The 19131-nt window shown below is 37.8% G+C and overlaps 1 protein-coding gene across 2 annotated transcripts in view; it reads left to right on the forward strand.

The window, feature by feature from the left end:
* Positions 1-19131, forward strand: part of LOC124607449 (DNA mismatch repair protein Msh3-like) — a 365016-nt gene that overhangs the window by 53699 nt on the left and 292186 nt on the right. For both annotated transcript variants that reach the window (XR_006978833.1, XM_047139784.1), the window contains exons 4-5: positions 12579-12687; positions 17762-17887. Coding sequence is in view for 1 of the 2 variants with exons in the window: in XM_047139784.1 (XP_046995740.1) it covers positions 12579-12687; positions 17762-17887 (235 nt within the window). In the remaining variant the exon portion in view is untranslated. The remainder of the gene's footprint in view (positions 1-12578; positions 12688-17761; positions 17888-19131) is intronic.

The raw sequence follows: 19131 nt of genomic DNA on the forward strand, positions 1-19131 counted from the left end.
TTCATTGGTTACAGATGTGTGTAGTGTTGCAGAACTTTTTAACAAACATTTTGTAACTGTTACTGAAAAGATGGGCTTGTCAGGTTCTGTAGATGCTGCTATGGAATACCTCAGACCAGACATTTCAAGTAACTTCCATAATATGAATTTGACCCTAACTACCCCAGCAGAAATAATGTCCACCATAAAATCTTTAAAACCAGAAACATCTAATGGGTATGATGAAATATCAACAAAGTTAATTAAAGAATGTGATTCTGAGTTAAGTAACATATTAAGCTATCTGTGTAACCATTTGTTTATCAGTGGAATATTTCCTGAATGGTTGAAATATGCTGAAGTTAAGCCACTGTTTAAGAAGGGAGATAAAGAAATAGCATCAAATTTCTGTCCAATTTCACTTTCGCCAGAACTCTCAAAAATTTTAGAAAACGTAATGTACAATCAGCTTTATAACCATCTTATCTCAAATAACATACTGTCAAAGTCACAGTTCGGATTTCTAAAGGGTTCTGATATTGAGAAGGCTATCTACACTTACAGTGAAAATGTGCTTAATTCATTAGACTAAAGATTGCAGGCAACTGGTATATTTTGTGATCTGTCAAAGGCATTTGACTGCGTAAATGACAATATCCTTTTAAGTAAATTAGAATATTATTGTGTAATAGGAAATTCTGCAAAATGGTTCAAATCTTATATCTCTGGTAGGAAACAAAGGGTGTTATTAGGAAAGAGACATGTATTAAGCTATCAGTCATCATCCAACTGGGAACTAATTACATGTGAGGTCCCGCAAGGTTCCATTTTAGGGCCCTTACTTTTTCTTGTGTATATCAATGACCTTTCATCAGTACATTACCAGATGCCAAGTTCGTTTTGTTTGCCAATGATACAAACATTGCAATAAATAGCAAATCAAATGTAGTCTAGAAAGATCGGCTAGTAAAATATTTGTGGACATTAATCACTGGTTCCTAGCCAATTCTTTGTCACTAAACTTTGAAAAAACACACTACATGCAGTTCAGAATTTGTAAGGGGTGTCCCACAAGTATATGCCTAACATACGATGACAAGCAGATAGAAGAAGTGGAATGTGTTAAATGCTTGGGATTACAGCTTGATAATAAATTCAACTGGGAGGAGCACACTGCAGAACTGCTGAAGCGTCTTAACATATCTCTATTTGCAAAGCAAATTGTGTCAGACATAGAGGATATAAAAATGAAAAAGCTCGCATACTATGCTTACTTACATTCCATAATGTCATATGGGATTATTTTTTGGGGCAATTCATCTAGCCAAGCTAAAGTTTTCTGAGCACAAAAATGTGCAGTAAGAGTTATATGTGGTATGAACACAAGAACATCCTGCAAAAGCCTGTTTAGGGAACTAGGGATACCAGCTATTGCTTCCCAATACATTTATTCCTTAATGAAATTTTTCATTAAAAATATATATTGTCATGTATTATCGTTTTTCTGACATGTTCTACATCCTGGAGGACCTCCTCACTACAAATCAATTGGAATGAAAGTAAATCTAATATAATCTAATCTTCAGTCTGGATGCTTTCAGTGCTTTTGATTTTTTTCTCTTGCAGGTATAGTGCACTTTGTTTCCAACCAGGTCCCTTACCAGCAGTTAGATTCTCTGTACTCTAGGTTGTTGTCTATTTTCTCGGATGGGTTAGATTGTCCAACCAATTTTGGAGCCCACATTACACTGAAATCTATGGTGCTGCCACACTTTTTTTGTGCGTACCATATTCCAGTGGCTTTTTGTGACTAAGTGATATTGGAATTGTACAAGCTGGCATTGTTGGGGGTCATAAAAACTATTATATTGAGTAAGTGGTGTTCACCATCATGATTGTTAAAAATTTTCTGGCCAGCTTCATCATTGCAGTGACTTTGAAGTTTCTGTTAACTCTCAATCTATTGCTGACACCTAACCTTTGCTGTGTTTGGACAGGTTATTGGCTAAACTCACCAGGGTGCAGTTTTTCTCCAAAAGTGGTTTGTGTGAAGTCTATTTAAACATTTTGTTGGATGAGGAATCTAAACTACTACTTGTGATTACCACACCCTTCAGTTTGTACCAATATCACCACCTTCTGTTTGGTGTGGCTCACACCCTGGTGGTTTTTCAGCATTTTTGAAACAATTGACAATGTCTGTTCCATAGTGCATCATCTATCTCAACTCTTGGGATGATGTCAAAGCTCTGCCTTGCCCTCCAAATGTCAAAGAACTCTGAGCATTTTTAGGTAAAATTGCTTACTATCACAAATTTATTCCAGGTGCAGCTGCATTGGCCCAGCCCCTCAATGAGCTGCTCCACAAGGACATTAGTTTTCAGTGGACACCAGCCCACAAGCATGCATTCATGCTTTTGAAATCTAAACTGCCTTCTGCTCCTTGTCTGGCTAATTTCCATCCTGACCATCACCTGGTTTTGGCCATGGACACCTCTCAGTATGGGCTCAGGGTCATTCTCACACATCAATATGAGGATGGTACCAAATATCCAATACCTTATGCATCAAAAGTGCTCACAAGTTGAAAAAGAGGTGCTCACTATTGTCTGTGACTTCAAAACTTTACATGTGTTCTTGTGTTCGTCTGAGTTCCACCTCATCGCTGACCACAAGCCCTCGGTTTCTTTGTTTCATTCCTCTGCTTCATGGTCCAATAAAGCAGCACATTGCCCCCAATGTTGGACCTTGTTTCTGTCTTCCTACAACTATGGAATATATTTCTGGTCTATCGTGCAAGATGCCTTTTCACTTAGATGTTGAGGTGCAATATATGGTGAATGGATTTCTATTATGGGTTCCTGGATCACAGCTGCCGTCACTGCCGATCTGGTTGTGCATCAAGTTGTTCACCTCATTCAGCATAGTTGGCCAGTCAGACCTTTGGGAATGTCTTCTGATTCTTGACAAAACTATTTTGCCCTCCAGCACCACCTTTTGGTATTTGGTGATGGTGTTCTCGTAGCCACGGATGGGCTGTCTTGCTGGGTTGTGATCCCAGCTGCCCTACAGCTTAATATGTTCCAGATCCAAAATCAGGGACATGGGGCGGGGAGAGTCTCATGTACCAAGCTACTGGCCTGTCAGCATGTGTTTTGGCATGGCATCAATGATGACAATGTGCAGCCTGTTTCAGTTGGCGCTCTGTATGCTACCCAGTAGATGGTGCCAAGGACGAAACTCTCTCCATGGCCCACATCGGAGCATCCTTGGGAATGCCTCCATGTTGATTTTGCAAGACCTTTCCTAATTTCTTTGTGTTTGTTGGTTGTCAGTGCTTTCTCTAAATGTCCATATGTTATCAACAGTCCTTCAACATCACCTGCAGCTATGATTCAGGACACCTCCAAAATTTTTCCAATTGAAGTATTGTCTTTTATGCTGATGACAAATAATGGTCCACACTTTGCGTCTCAGACATTCCATGATTTGTGCACACGTCAAGGCACTTGCCTCATTACTGCTCCTCCTTTCCACTTCTAGTCTATCAGCAAGGCAGAATGTCATGTCTGTATGTTCAAGGATCAAATGAAGAAGTACTTTGCGGAGTCCTCATTGGATGACACCTGGACACATTTCTTGAGTTTCAACAGGTTTAGGCTGGTGGGGAGTTGGAGTCTGGCTGAGATGCTCCATTGTCACCAGCCATATGTCCTCCTGCATCTACTCGTGCCACTCCACGAAAGCCCGTTGGCACGATCCTTGTCGCAGTTCACCCCCGGCTCTGTGGTTTGTGTCATCATGATTTGCTCCTGGCTCCATGGTTTGGGCTTGAGGTTCGGCTGCAGACCAAAGTGGATTCTAGCCATGGTCCACAGCTGTTAAGGCTGGTGCATCTGTATGATGTGCACCAGTGATGGGCTGGTGGTGCACAACTACGACCAGCTGTGCCCTCACTCCACAGTGAGGGCCACAGATCCGACGCTGCTGCCTCCACCTCCTCTCTCAACACCTGTCCTGGTTTTGCAGGGGGTCACTGCTGTGGAGGCAGACATGTCCTCCTTGTGGATGTCGCCACCTCCTGCCTCTCCTCAGGAATCCAGCCCCCTGGTGCCTGCTATCTGCTTTTCCTGCAATGCTTTGCTGCCACTGGCAATTTCGTTGCCTGTCGGCTAAGTGCCTTCAGGTCATTCAACACCAGTGCTCCCAGTGCCTTCAACTGAGGACTGGTGCCTCCATCGTCATCACATTTCCATCACATCCAGGAACCGGATATTGAGATGCAACCAGCACCTAAGTCACTGGTTCTCTCTAATGGTACTTCACGGGGGAACAGCTGCCTTACGTGTCCGTAGCTACACAGCTTCCATTCCTACTCACTGGTTCCGACCCATAACATTTGGATTCCCTACTCAGCAACAAGCCACCAGTGTCCTACACTTCAAATATCCTGTCAATGGCATCTGCGCAGCTGGCTACCAGATGCCACATGCATTGGACCCCCTGGCATCTGCTGTGCTGCCTATTGGAGCCCTCCTCTTTGTAAGTGCAGTGCAGCAGGCACTCACTCTCATATTGTGTTTATGATGATTGTCAGCAGCTACTTGTATGAGTTCCTGGATTGTTTCTATGTTTGTATCTACATTCTCAGCTGTTGTTTGCTTGTCTGTGGAATTTTGGTTCATTGTGATTGTGCTGTTGTTTTTGTCTTATGTTAGGAGTCAATCTTGTCTCCAGTTTCCACCTTTTCTTTGTGTCTGAATCAGCTTTACACATAACATTATTACTTTGGATCTGTCATCATTTTCATTGCTAATTATATGTATTTTTAATTCCACTCTAGGACTGTACAAACATTTAAAGGAATGTGGCACTCTTTTGCAATTATTGTTGTTGTGCCATCTGTCATCTTGGTGAAGAGATGGGATGTGTGTCAAACAAAGGATATTATTTGTTTTCTTCATAGTCCTATAGTTTCGAGTTGTTTTGGTTTCTTAATATTCACTGTACTTTCCCAAAATTTCCAAATAGTTTTGTTTAAGGAAGAACAATCTCTGATGTTTCTGTCATTGCTTGAAGCTCTTGTCTTTTCTTTAATATTTTTGATGCGCCTGCAACATCTTTTCTGTTTCATAAATGTCTTCATTAAGTAATTATCCCTTTTACCTATGTCCACATAATCTTAATTTTTTAAGATGCTGACCTTGTTGCTTAATTTCATCTAGTTTATGTTGCTTTTCTTAAATAAATTATTGTATTCTCCATTTGTGATTGCCTTGCTGATGAGTTTGTTTCTTTCTAGTATTGTGTCTGCTTTGATTCTGCATCTTAAACGGTTTATGAACACTTGAAATTCAGAAGTGGTTTGTAGCCATGAACCTATTACAGCTTTTTAAATGTTCGATAAAATGTTATCAGTTTCATTGTAAGTTCCATTTAGTTCTTAAAAGGTCAATTTTTTGTTTGTTTTCTTGTGGTAGAGTGTAGTATGAACAACCATGTTGTTATTTTTGACAAATTCTAGTAGCAATGACACCTATCATTTCTGGTATGATAACTCAGTTTTCCTTAGGAGAATGTTCTTTAGTTTTGTCCAGCTTTTGCATTAAAAACTTCCATTATCATCCTTCACTGGAATTCACTGCCATTTAGCAGCTTCTGTAAATGTTCATAGGTGTCTTTTACCACTTCATCGAAGTGTGAGCATTTTGGTGAATGGACTTGTATTCCACTGCAACAAAAAGTGTGTTCTGACTGTAATTACATTTCATCTTCCTTTTTTGCTGCACTTCGAATAACACTACTGTATCAAATTTTACTTTGTGCATCTCCGCTTCTAACTCCACTAACGTATCTTTGGAACCCAAATTTCAGCATTTTATAGGCCTACAATTAACAGTTGTAGAAGCAGTTGGATCCTTGAGGTTTATGTTACTGCCTCGTCACCCAAATTCCACATTTCAAGATGTATGTGCTGTGTGATCTGAATCCGTTTTTTTGTTCCTTTGGTCCATTACTTTCAATGCTCTTCCACCTCAGCCAGAATAACAACAATCCAGGAACTCACACATGGCAGTTGGTTCTCTGACAGTCCTATCTGTGACACACTATCATGCCCAAACAGTTTGATGAGACACTTGAACAGTGCTAAGCCTAACAGAAATACAATCACAGTAGTCTCATCTGCGCCAGTGATATACCAGCAGCTACCTCATATCATTGGTAAACTGAATTAACTGATGTATGGGAATTCAGGTACATCCATCATGGGAACAGCTATTCTTTCTAATGTACAAACATGTTTCAGCACTTTTGTGCTGTCATCAGTGGGTACTTTTATTCAGGTTTGCAAAATGCAAACATGTTGTAAGTGATAATTACACAGGCCAATGAAAAAATTTGTTTGAAAACTTTTTTTACTTTGATAGCTGATCTTTATAGATTTTTATGAGCTGAATCCAAATCTAGCCTTAGTTTTTTTTTGTATCACCCATAGTTTTCGAGCAATATGCTTTTTATTATATAATATGAAAATCCTATGCTATATGGTAAATGGGGAAATAAATGAAATGCTTTGTTACAACATAAGCATGGCTTGTATGCACAGTATGCTACTTAAAACAATGATATGTATTAATAGAGGTTTCACGTGTCAGCTGGAATTGGTGTGTATTTTCTTTCTCCTTTTTCTTTGAAGCCTCTTGTGTGGCTTTTTCTACGATGAGTCACTTGCTGAACTTCTTGAAGTGACCAACAGTAGTGTCCCCCATCATGTTGATGTTCCAGTGGCCTTGGTAATGTTTTTCCATCACTTTAATGTCCTGGTGAAAATGCTCTCCTTGTTCCTCACTATCATCTCCTATATTGTCCAGGAAGTAATCAAGATGACTGTTCAAAAAGTGAACTTTCAAGCTGATTAAACATCCTAAAGTTTTAAATTTCTTTAACATTGTAGCTATAATAGAAACACATTCTGGGTCTTCTTCATGTCCTAAGAACTTTCTAATGACTTGCTGAATGATACTCATGCTTCTTTCTCATTTAAGGTCATTGTGGATTCAAAGTTATCATCAAACATCAATTTTCTAATGTCAGATCCAACAAAGACACCTTCTTTTAGTTTAGCTTCTGAAAGCTATGTAAACTTTTGGCAGAGATACTTAAAACATGGTCCATCTTTAGGCAAAGCCGTTACAAACTGATTCATTAGGCCTAACTTTATATGTAGAGCTGGTAGGAGTATGTTTTTTTGATCTACAAGGTTTATGCTTAGCATGTTCTTCTCACCAGGTTTTAAAGACATCCTCACATTTCATTCTTCTGTACCAGTGTTGATCCCTAGCCCTACTGCCCCCATTCACACAAGAAACATAGAAAATTGGTAAAGCCACCTTTCTGACCAAGGAGCATGCGTGTTACTTTTTGGTTGCGTCATATCATCCAACCATGAGGAGAACAGCCTATTTTATTTAGCACTATTTCTAAGTTTTCGTAGCTTTCTTTCATATGTACAAAATGTCCAACAGGTATAGATGCATACATTTTATCATTGTGTAATAAAACCACCTTTAAACTAGTTTTGAATAAATTAATAAACGCTGGTTCCAACTGCCAATAAGTTCTTTTCCTTTAATCTAGAGCCAAGCAATTCAACGTTTTCTTTCGTTAAGCCCAGATCCCTAACCAATTGTTAAGCTTGGTCTGAGTAAACAAGTTTGGCTCTAGAATTTCCATATTACAATGGAATTCGTCATCATCAGGTTCATCTAAATCACTTTGTACATCAGAAAATACTTCTGTTGGAACAGAATTTAAATCATCTGGTGGTTCAGGAACCTGCAAATCTACACCATGCCCTACTGGTCGGATGGTGGAAGGAAGGTTAGGGTAGCTTATTACCTTCTTGTTACTCGAATTGTGGCCAATAATATCAACACTGCAAAATTAGCAATCATCAGAGTGATTTCTTGGCTCCCTCCGTATCATAGATACGCCAAATCTAAAGGCTTTTTTCCCCTTTTTGGACCATTTTCTCAGATCTCCAACTCACACATAACATACCTTATGTGGCACTCAAGATTTATCTAGATTGCCACAAATATAACAAAAACTGTCAGCAGAGTTTTTACAACCATGATTAGACAGTGTACTGAGCACATGTACAGGAAACAGGAAAAGTGATGTTAGGTTGACAGTAAACAAAACACCATCTGTTAACACAAAAATAGAATCGACCTTTTTTTGCCAGCAAATGTTTTTCAGCAGTGCTACCAACATCATCTATACTCATTACACCTCCTTTTTAAATTATTTTAATTATATAAAAGTTGTTAAATTCTTTAAAAAATCAGTTAATTTAATAAATTTAACTGTAAAATGTGAAGAAATGGTTGGTGATACAGTTTTTGAAGTATCATATTTGGATTTCTCACCCTAAAAAAAAAGAATAAGTTATTTTCCGCAAAAAAGTTTTTCCATTGTTGGCGTGTGTTATTGGAACAAAAATTAGATTAGAAATACAGGGTGATTATAATTAAAGTTAAACTTTCAAACCACTGTAGAAGTAACACCACTGGTCAGAATGACGTCAAATTGCAATGAAATAGTATCGGAGAAGGGGGAAAAAGTATGACAGAAGAAAAATAAATAGTTACAAAATGTAGCAATAGATGGCGCTGTAAGCACCATAATTTAGTAGTGGTCAACTACAAATGACAAATGAATCATACAACAATGCCTAAGGTACACATTTGACTTTAAACAAACTGTACTACTCAGTGTACATGGGTGTACAGGTGTGATACTGTGAATTATGTAAGCCCATCCACCATGGCAAGATCATATCACACTGGATGGGAAAAATCAGTTTTTAATTGTTCTGAGACCAAAACCTGCATAAAAAGAATCACTCACATAGGTTTTTAATTGTCCTGAGGCCAAAAACTACATAAAAAGCATCAATCACATTGGTTTTTAATTGTCGTGAGACCAAAAACTGCATAAAAAGCATCAGTCAAAATCAAATCGGATTTTTAATTTCCATGTGACTGGTGCAAAACGTGTTCAATATGCTATCTACCATTTTCTGCAAAAAGTTGAAATCGAGAAACAGCATGTTACACAACTGATCAAAGTGTTTCCGGGGTCAGATTCAGAATGTGTTGCGCAATGCGTGTCTTCAAAGCAGCTGAGTGTGCCATCAGAACACTGAACACAACATCTTTCAGATAGCCCCACAGCCAGAAGTCACACGGATTAAGATCAGGTGATCGGGATGGGCAGGCTGTAGGCAAGTGGCAGCTGATAATTCTAGCATTTCCAAAATAGCGCTTCAGCAGCTGCTTAACTGGTTTTTGTCCGCAGCTCGTGGTCTAGTGGCTAGCATTGCTACCTCTGGATCACAGGGTCCCGGGTGTCATTCCCAGCCAGGTTGGGGATTTTTTCTGCTCGGGGACTGGATGTTTGTGTTGTTCTCATCACTCCATCATCATTCATGAATGTGACTAGATTGGACTGTGTATAGATTGGGAATATGCACGGGTTTTGATGACTGTGAAGTTGAGCGCCCCACAAACCAAACATCATTATCGTTAACTGGATTTGCAATGTGCGGAGGTGTGACATCTTTCATAAAAATGATCCCATCCACACACGCACGCTGTCGGAGTGCTGGAATGAAGTGGTTGTGTGAAAGACACCGATAGCATTTACCAGTGACGGTACAGATAACAGGACTGGAATCACCTGTCTCTTCGAAAAAATATGGCCCTATGATAAATGATGCCATAAACTCGCACCACACAGTAACTTATTCAGGAGGAACTGGTACTGGTTGATTTGCTTGTGGATTTTCTGTTGCCCATATTTGACAGTTCTGTGTATTGACATATCCTGTCAGATGGAAGTGGACTTTGTCTGTCCACAAAATGTTCCACGGCCAGTCATTGTCCAATTCCATGTGAGCAAGAAATTCTAAAGCAAAGGTCTCTCTTGTTGGCAGGTCAACAGGAAGAAACTCATGCACATGGGTAATTTTAAATGGATAGAAAAGAAGAATGTTTTGTAGGATTTTAGGCACTTTGGTCATGGTTATGTCCAATGTTCTGGCAATTCTCTGTGCCCTACAAGTTTGCACATCACCACTCATCTCCTCCTGCATTGCTGTGGCCACCGCTTCCACTGACGTTGAATCAATTTGTTTCCTCACTCTGCCAGGTTGCACACCAAAAGAACCTGTATTTTTGAATTTCTGAATCATTTTCTCCAGACCCATGGCAATCATCGAACCAGTGCCTTTTTTCAAATCCTTCAGTGACTGGAAATTCTGCTGAGTGATGTGTGCACAGTCATAATTCTTGAAAAACAGCTTTACAACCAGAGCGTGATCCTGCATTGAGACAGTCATGGCAAATGTCTCAGATGTGAAAGGAGGAAAAGCCGTGTACCTGGTGTGTTTATACCAACTTGAGTGGGTCATGCACATGACAGGTGTTTTCATTTACATACTCTGGCACATACAGTGCCATCTATGATCAATTTTCACACTATTTTTTTCTTCTTCCATACATTTCCCCCCTTCTCTGATAATATTCCATTGCATTTTGAAAGTTTAACATAAATTGTAATCATCCTGTATTTTCTGACTGTTGCAATTATTACCTTATTCTTCATATTGTTAGGCTCAATAGGACTTTATTTATAGTATTATACATCTTACCGTCTGCAATGAAATGATCTTATTGTAAGTTTGGTTGATGATTTACAAGTGAAGGAGGATTTTTTAACTTGCCAACCAAACTTATGAAACATCATTTCACTGCAGATGACAAGATACATGATAATGTAAAGAAGGTCCTACAGAACCTAATATTCCAGATAATAAAGTAATATTGCTAACAGACATAAAATGCTTTTAGGTTAATTTTTGATGCAGTACCTGTCACTCAAAACATGGTTGCAGTTTAGAGACTTGAATAAAGGAAAAGCACTGATTATAACAAGTAAAGATGATGAAACATGTATAGCTATTAGAAAGAATAGTTGTACTCATCATAGGCACACCTGAATCCTCAAAAATTAGTGGGCAAACGTGTTGAGTGTTGGAGCTTCGAAACCAAATAATAATTATAAACTGAATAATTTGCTCAGTGATCTAATGGTTAATTTTTTTATCATCATTGTTTCTGCATTTCAAGTGTTCTTTGTGACAATAGTTAGTTATTTCTTTAATGTCATGTTCCATTCTTTTTGTAACAGACTATCTTGGTTTTTTACTGTGCGGTGGGTAAGCTACTGGACTCATATTATTAAAAGAGCAACAGGTCACAAATCCATATCTAGCATCCTGACTTACTTCATATATTGGTTTCCTATTATATCACTTGAAGCAGATTTGAGAATGGTTCTGTAAGGTCATGATTAATGTCATCTATCCTTACAAGTCAGAGTATGAGCTCAATCTCTAATGGCCTCAACATCTGTGTAACACTGAACTTAAAAAGGGAATGATTAATGACAAGTTATTGAGGAATTGTCTTCAATGTATGAGATAAAAAAAAAAAAAAAAACCATTTCTCAACTAATTTTTGATGTGTGTCCCTAGCTTAGACCAGTTGACTTTTGATTCAACAACTCAACATCAGATGTAGCTGTGAGGCAAACTTTGCCATACAGCAGCCAAGGAGTCCTTATAGTCATTGTTGTATGGGGGCCCTAAGTCGGGGAACCGCATACTTTTGTCTGACGCTGCTACCTTGAACACACTCTGTCACCTCTTCAGTGCTCACTCACTCCTGAGCATTATCTAAACAAATGACCAGCAGTAGCTATTCTTAACACAGAATTGTCCTATAGTTAAATACTCAGAATAACTGCGAATGTAATTGCTTCAAGCCTCACTCAGTTATACCTTAGTCTGAGTTTGTGATTATAGTAAGTATCGAAGTGCGCAGACTTGCTTTGTGCTGATTGACTGCGTTCCTGTATTTAGAAAGCAAGCCAAATTGTAAATATCTTTCATTGCATACCACTGCAGATGTTTTATTTCAATAAACTGAAATGCATTTGGTGACAAAAAAGGCATTTTCTTGTGGTTGCAAAGATGGATTTAACATACCTTCAGTAAGCACTAACAGGGGATAACAAACGTATACAGAGAAACACAACACAAATGGTCCCAGGTTCGCTTGATCCATGGGAAAGCGTCACAGAGATCCTCAAGAAACTGAACTGGCAGACAATTGAAGATAGATGTGAAATATCCCAATAAATCCTACTTACGAAGTTTCAAAAACTAATTAACAATTATGAGTCTAGGAATATACTACAACACCCTATGTATCCCATAGGGATTGCACGGAGAAGATTAATCTAATTACAATATGTACAGAGCTGTTTAAACAAGCATTCTTCCTGCACTGCACACATGAATGGAATGGGAAGAAGCCCTAATAAATTGTGCTCTAGGAGGTACTCTGTGGCTTACTGACTATTGATATTTGAATATTTGCTGTATCATAAGCAAGTTGGTAAGTTAGAACAAAGCTTTTCTTTTGCATTTCTGTCTTTTTATGGTGAAAATTTTCTTTATGTGATTGCAGATAGCTTCAAAGCTGCTGGAAATTGCAACATTTCGTCTTCATAATTTCCTGCAGGCATGCGTACCTGTAGCTCGCCTAAAATATTATGTCTACCACTTTGTAGAGAAAGGTAATTTATGACTTTATTGCTTTCTGTTGATAGAAACCTGTAATTTATGGAGTTTTTATTAGCTGAATTACTTGTAAAAACTGCTTACATCTGTTTGTGAGCAGCTTTTTGTGCAGTAGATATTACTTAGCAGAGCTTAAAATTTTTAGTACATAACATGATTCCTTTTCTGTCCCTAATTATGTTTCTGCCTATAGGAGGTTGACCCTGTTCTTTCTTTTTTTCTTTTCTAGAATTCCTCTTATACGAAGTATTAACCCTTTAATCTTACCATTAGGATTAAGAAAAAAACTATTGTTGTTGATTACTTTATATTATGATGTAAAAGGAGGGTTATTTTCCAGACAATCATTAACTGCTTGATACTTGTTTATAAGCAACATAAAGTTATTAAAAAATAGTTTAAACCTCACCTCGTTCATTTCAAAGTGGAGAGGCATTCATCACTGCTAATACACATATAACTATAGTATAATGCTAGTCTTTTCTTTGTGTAAAAAAAATAAATTGTATGTAGATCCTTGCAACATGTCAATGAAGATGGACTTCATTTAACAGTATGTGGTATTAAGGGAGCTTAAATGCTTTATTGTATTGGCCTGTGTGCATTTAGCATTACATACCTATAAAGAAAATTTCAAAAATTGAAATTAAATAAATATATGTAAAACAAGTTTTTATTTCCTAATAATGCCACACAACACATAGGTACAGAGCTTAATCCATACTAATTTTATAAACATGAAAGTGATGTTGCCTGTTACACTTTCATGACTAAACTGCTGAAGCAATTTTGATGAAATTTCTTATGGAAGTTCCTTCAATGTGGAGGAAGAACTAGGGTACTTTAGAAAGTTTGTAGTACAAGGTATTTATTGATTCGAAGAATGTAACGTGAAAAATGGAACAATAATTAATCTTTGGAAAAAGCTTTTGACTCTTTGACTTCTGAACTTTATCGTATTTGTGACACTGCTTTTATTCTTTGATATGCTTTATATAATACAATTCAATGTAATGAGTACAGTACTTATACGATCCTCAGCCTGTGTAATCCATACTTCTAATATCACTCACAAGCCTGTCGCACTTTAGCCACTGAGAGTCACACTTCTTGTATAGCTTCTGAAGTGGTTGATGACTCTCAATGAAGACATGTTTTAAATGCTGTACAACAAAGAGAGAGATGTTGTGCTTTTATACATGGAACATGGGAGGCTTTTAGTGAGGCAGCATTTAATTGTGACATGCAAGTGCAGCCACTGCAAACAGGTAGAAGCATGAATGCAGTTGACATTGTAGCACGTACAAATATTATAAAATTCATGCTATACTGAATTACAAATTATTTATTCTCATTCTTCATCAGTGTAATGATGTTTAAAAATTTTAGGAACCCCACATTTCATTTTAGCACCATCACCATCTCTCTCTCTCTCTCTCTCTCTCTCTCTCTCTCTCTCTCTGTGTGTGTGTGTGTGTGTGTGTGTGTGTGTGTGTGTGTGTGTGTGTGTTTTTCTCTGTATTACATTATGCAAGTGCCACTCTAATTATATTAAATTTCAGCCTCCAGTTGCATAAGCAAAGAAACTTTTCGTAGTTTTTGGCTATAATAATGTAGCCTTCTTCAGAAATGTCACAATATAAAATTAAAATTAAAACATGCCAGATATTGGCCTTGTCAACTTAAAATGTTAGCACTACAGTACATAGTCATAAGACTGCGTCACTTCTACTAATGTTTTGCTGACAGGCCACACAAACAAGCCAGGCAGGTGGGCCACAGGCACTGAGTCGTAACTGGGCACCGCGGGCAGCGACACAGCGAGCTCAGCAGGTGGTCACACGCATGTGCGTGCAGAGTAATACTGACTTAAAACGAGATAATGTTAACTGAGATTACTATGGAAAATAATTTATTACAATAGTTTGAACTATTAATGACATTAAAATCATAGGTCACTGAAATTACCATTCCATAAAAGGCAACAGACATATAACAAGTGTACTGTACATAAGTAAGAATAAACATTAATTGATAACATTATTTGTTACAACAGCTAAAAATGTTACTGGCAAATGAACCATAATAACGAAAGGTACAGCTCTATGAGAGGCAAATGATGTTATATAGCGTAAAGGAACCTTTTAATAAGAAAAGGCCATAAGTTAAGGTTAACAGTGCCTGAAACATGTGGAACTTAGCTAAGAATTAACGACTATAAATGATAATGAGGACAATTGTCTCATAGAGCTTAGTGGTTAGATATACAATATGTGATCAGCAATTAATACATAAGAAAACCAGTGGGCTGTATGTGATAGCCAGCTAATGACATAGATAGAAGATCATGTAACTAATGGATTTATCCGATAATAGGTGTGTGCAACACCACAAAACATTAGGAAGACAGTATATCCAGTGGACTTATATGCAAACTTTATGAAGCTCTTAAATATAAATACACCATTTGATGTGTAGCAAATTGTGAAACAGCTTTGAACATAGGTTAGTGTATTAAATATGCAGTGTATAATCGGGGAATACCCGAAGCTACTAATAGGAACAAGAAGGCTGTATGTCATGGCGAGGTATTGGCATGGATAATAAGCAGTGTACAATATTAGATTTAACCAGTTAATAAGTAATACGTAGGGATGTACCAGGCAGTTATAAGAAGTCGTGTGTATGCAAACTTTATGAAGCTCATAATTAGAGATACACCATTTGATGTGTATCAATTATGAAAAAGCCTTAAACTTATAGAAAGTAACAATGATTATGTGAAATGCGTATGTAAACATAAAGATAAGATTGGTTGGTTTGTGCGATTAAAGGGACCAGACTGCTACGGTCATCGGTCCCCATAAAGATAAGAGGACACTGGCATCGGCCAATACAGAAAGGCCCACATCATCCTGGTAGATGAAGGAAGGGTTGAAATCCTTCAAAGAAGATCTTATTTTTCAACTACAATTGGTCATAAAGCAAGTTGCCTATATCATAAAGGAGGTACACTGCATATTTAATACACTAACCTATGTTCAAAGCTGTTTCACAGTTTGTTACACATCAAATGGTGTGTTTATATTTAAGAGCTTCGTAAAGTTTGCATATAACTCCACTGGATATACTGTCTTCATAATGTTTTGTGGCGTTGCACGCACCTATTATCGGATAAATCCATTACTTTATATGATCTATCTACGGTATAATAATGTTATCAATTAATGTTTATTCTTAATTATGTACAGTACACTTGTTATATGTCTGTTGCCTTTTATGGAATGGTAATTTCAGTGACCTATGGTTTTAATGTCATTAATAGTTCAAACTATTGTAATAAATTATTTTCCATAGTAATCTCAGTTAACATTATCTCGTTTTAAGTCAGTATTACTCTGCACGCACATGCGCGTGACCACCTGCTGAGCTCGCTGTGTCGCTGCCCGCGGTGCCCAGTTACGACTCGGTGCCTGTGGCCCACCTGCCTGGCTTGTTTGTGTGGCCTGTCAGCAAAACATTAGTAGAAGTGACACAGTCTTATGACTATGTACTGTAGTGCTAACATTTTAAGTTGACAAGGCCAATATCTGGCATTTTTTAATTTTAATTTTATATTGTGACATTTCTGAAGAAGGCTACATTATTATAGCCAAAACCTACGAAAAGTTTCTTTGCTTATGCAACTGGAGGCTGAAATTTAATATAATTACATTTTACAGTTGCTGACTGCTGCACCATGCTAAAAATATGCCACTCTAATCACTTTGTAAAGGAGATGGGTGGGTTCCTTCTTCAGTGTAGGCTCGTGCTTTATTTATAATTGTAAGTTCGTGCTTCATTTCCGAGCGGTAGTTGGAAAATAAGTTTCCCCTGTAGACTGTGGGCAGAGTTGGGTAGAGGTCAACCGCGATCAAGCAGATGGTGCTGTCGCAGTGCCTGCGCAAAGTGGGGGCCAGCCGTCCAGTCTTTTCTGGAGCTATTGAGAGAAGGTGCGTTTTTGAGTCATGGTCAAAAGCAGAAGTGAGAGCTGTTATCTGCTATGAATGGGCACATGGAGTAACAGGCACAGAAATTCATAACTGCCTTGTTGAGGTGTATGGGTCAAGTGTGATGTCGAGGCAGATGGTGTGGAGATGGTGCCAGCAATTCAGTGATGGATGTCAGCAAGTGCAGGAGTGGAAACATCCATCATCACCTGTCCGAAAGAAGTTCAAAAGCACTCCATCTGCAGGTAAAGTGTACTCACCGTTTTCTGGGATGCCAAACAAGTTTTGATGCTGGACTTTCTGGAGGATGCAACCATCAATGCTGCACGGTACTGTGCCACTCTGTAGAAATTGTCAGAGGTGATTTGGAAAAAGCGGTCTGGCCTTATTAGATCTGGCGCTCTGCTGTTGGATGACAATGCGAGACCACACAAGTTGACGGCAATGCAAAACCATATTACAACCCTTGGTTGGGAGCACCTACACCATTCGCCTTACAGTCCGGATCTCACACCAAGTGAGGTCCATCTGTTTCCTGCTTTGAAGAAGACTCTTAGCAGAAGGCGCTTTGGCAGCAATGCTGATGTCAAACAAGCCATTCAATGCTCTGATTTTTTCCTGGAAGGCTTTTTGAAGCTTATAAAGCGGTATCACAAATGTCTCAATGTACTTGGAAATTATGTAGAAAAATAAAGATGTGTCTTATCTTTAATGTCTCATTCTCTCTTTTTTCCTTTCACACACAACTCTGACCACAGTCGACAGGGGAAACTTATTTTCCAATTCTCCCATGTATAATGACCTTTTATTCCTTCTCCTTCTCCCCTCTCTTCTTCCTCTTCTTCTTTTATTTTTAAACCATGTTATCACAATAACTTTATATTTTTCTACATCAGAGGAAATAATTTTTGTTTTAAAGGATAACATTAATGTCACTTTTTTTGTGTCTGTGTGTGCCACTGACTTGTAGTAATGAGCTTTTTAATGTTTATTTAAGCATAATTTCAGCTTAGAGATTTTTAAAAAAATAGGTTCTCATTTCAAACGAGATAACTATAGCTTCTAATACGTCTTTTTCAAGGTTATAAAGTGGGAGTGGTCAACCAGACTGAAACTACTGCACTGAAGGCAGCTGGAGAAAACAGGAATGCCCCATTTTCAAGAGAACTAAGCTGTGTTTACAGTCGAGCCACATTAATTGGTGATGATATCCTTTCCAAACTAAAGGCCATGTAACCAGAATACTTGATGATATTATCTGTAAAGTAGTGGAATTTGGTTTGTAATACTTTTGAAGTCAGGAACTTGCATTTAAAACACAGATAGATACAGTTAGTAATTATCTTATGTTGTCAAACTGGTTAATACTCTTCAGTTCATTTTTGTGCACTTTCTTAAAAAAAGGCATCTTACCAGAAACAAATTGGGTAAGAAGAGGAAAGTCATACAATTCAAACCATTATAGGCTGAAAAAGCTACAGTGGAAGAATAAACAAAGATATTAAATTAAGAAATGCAGGAACCAACTATATTTTGATATTCACGGTAAATGATAACAGCCAAACTGTTTTGCTGTTATCATTTACCGTGAAGATTTTTGACATTTGCTGCTTCAGCCATGTTTAAGATTTTGATACATTTTTATACTTTATTTTGCCATTGCACATTTCTGTTTTTTGTCCATATTCAACTGACTTAATACATTTATTTAGGTATTGTTTACTTACCTTCTGAATTTTAAATGTGCCATTCAAATTTGTAATTTAAAGTACAGAAAAGTGAATGATCACTATTGTTCCATTAAGTGAACTCATGGCTGCTCTTAACCAATAAAATAATCATGATTAAACACTAAGCAAAGGAAAGTGACAACTCATATTTCCTTCACTTTCTGGAATAGTAAGCATCACTGTGGAAATAAATGTGGAAAACTGAAAGTGACTGGAGTTCCATTCTATTATAGAACACTCAAAATAGCACATAAAACAGATATTACTGTGAACACACATTACTGGGACAAGTGATGTATTAAGTTTGTGTGAAACCTGCAGTTGTCGAAGATTTCATCCAACTGCATTCCTGTGAGTATTTTGAACAAATGATTATAACTTAAAAATCACTGAAAGAATGACAATTTCTTCTGGCAATGAAATTCAGAGGATGCTGAAGAAGCAGAGGCTGTTGCATTCTCATTCAAGAGAGATTGCCAAATGATGACAAGTGAAGGTTAGTAGAGATTTGGGCTACTGTGAAAAGACGTATGTGTGAAGCGTACAATAACTACTACCATCACACCTTAACAAAAGATCTGCCAGAGAACCCAAGGAAACTATGGTCTTTTGTAAAATCACTAAGCAGGTCTAAGGCTTCCATTCAGTTCCTTGTTGACCAGTCTGATGTAGCAAAATGAAAGCTGAAGTTTTAAATTTCACATTCAAGAAATCGTTCACA

This window comes from Schistocerca americana, chromosome 3 (genome assembly GCF_021461395.2).
Source record: "Schistocerca americana isolate TAMUIC-IGC-003095 chromosome 3, iqSchAmer2.1, whole genome shotgun sequence".
Classification (NCBI taxonomy): domain Eukaryota; kingdom Metazoa; phylum Arthropoda; class Insecta; order Orthoptera; family Acrididae; genus Schistocerca; species Schistocerca americana.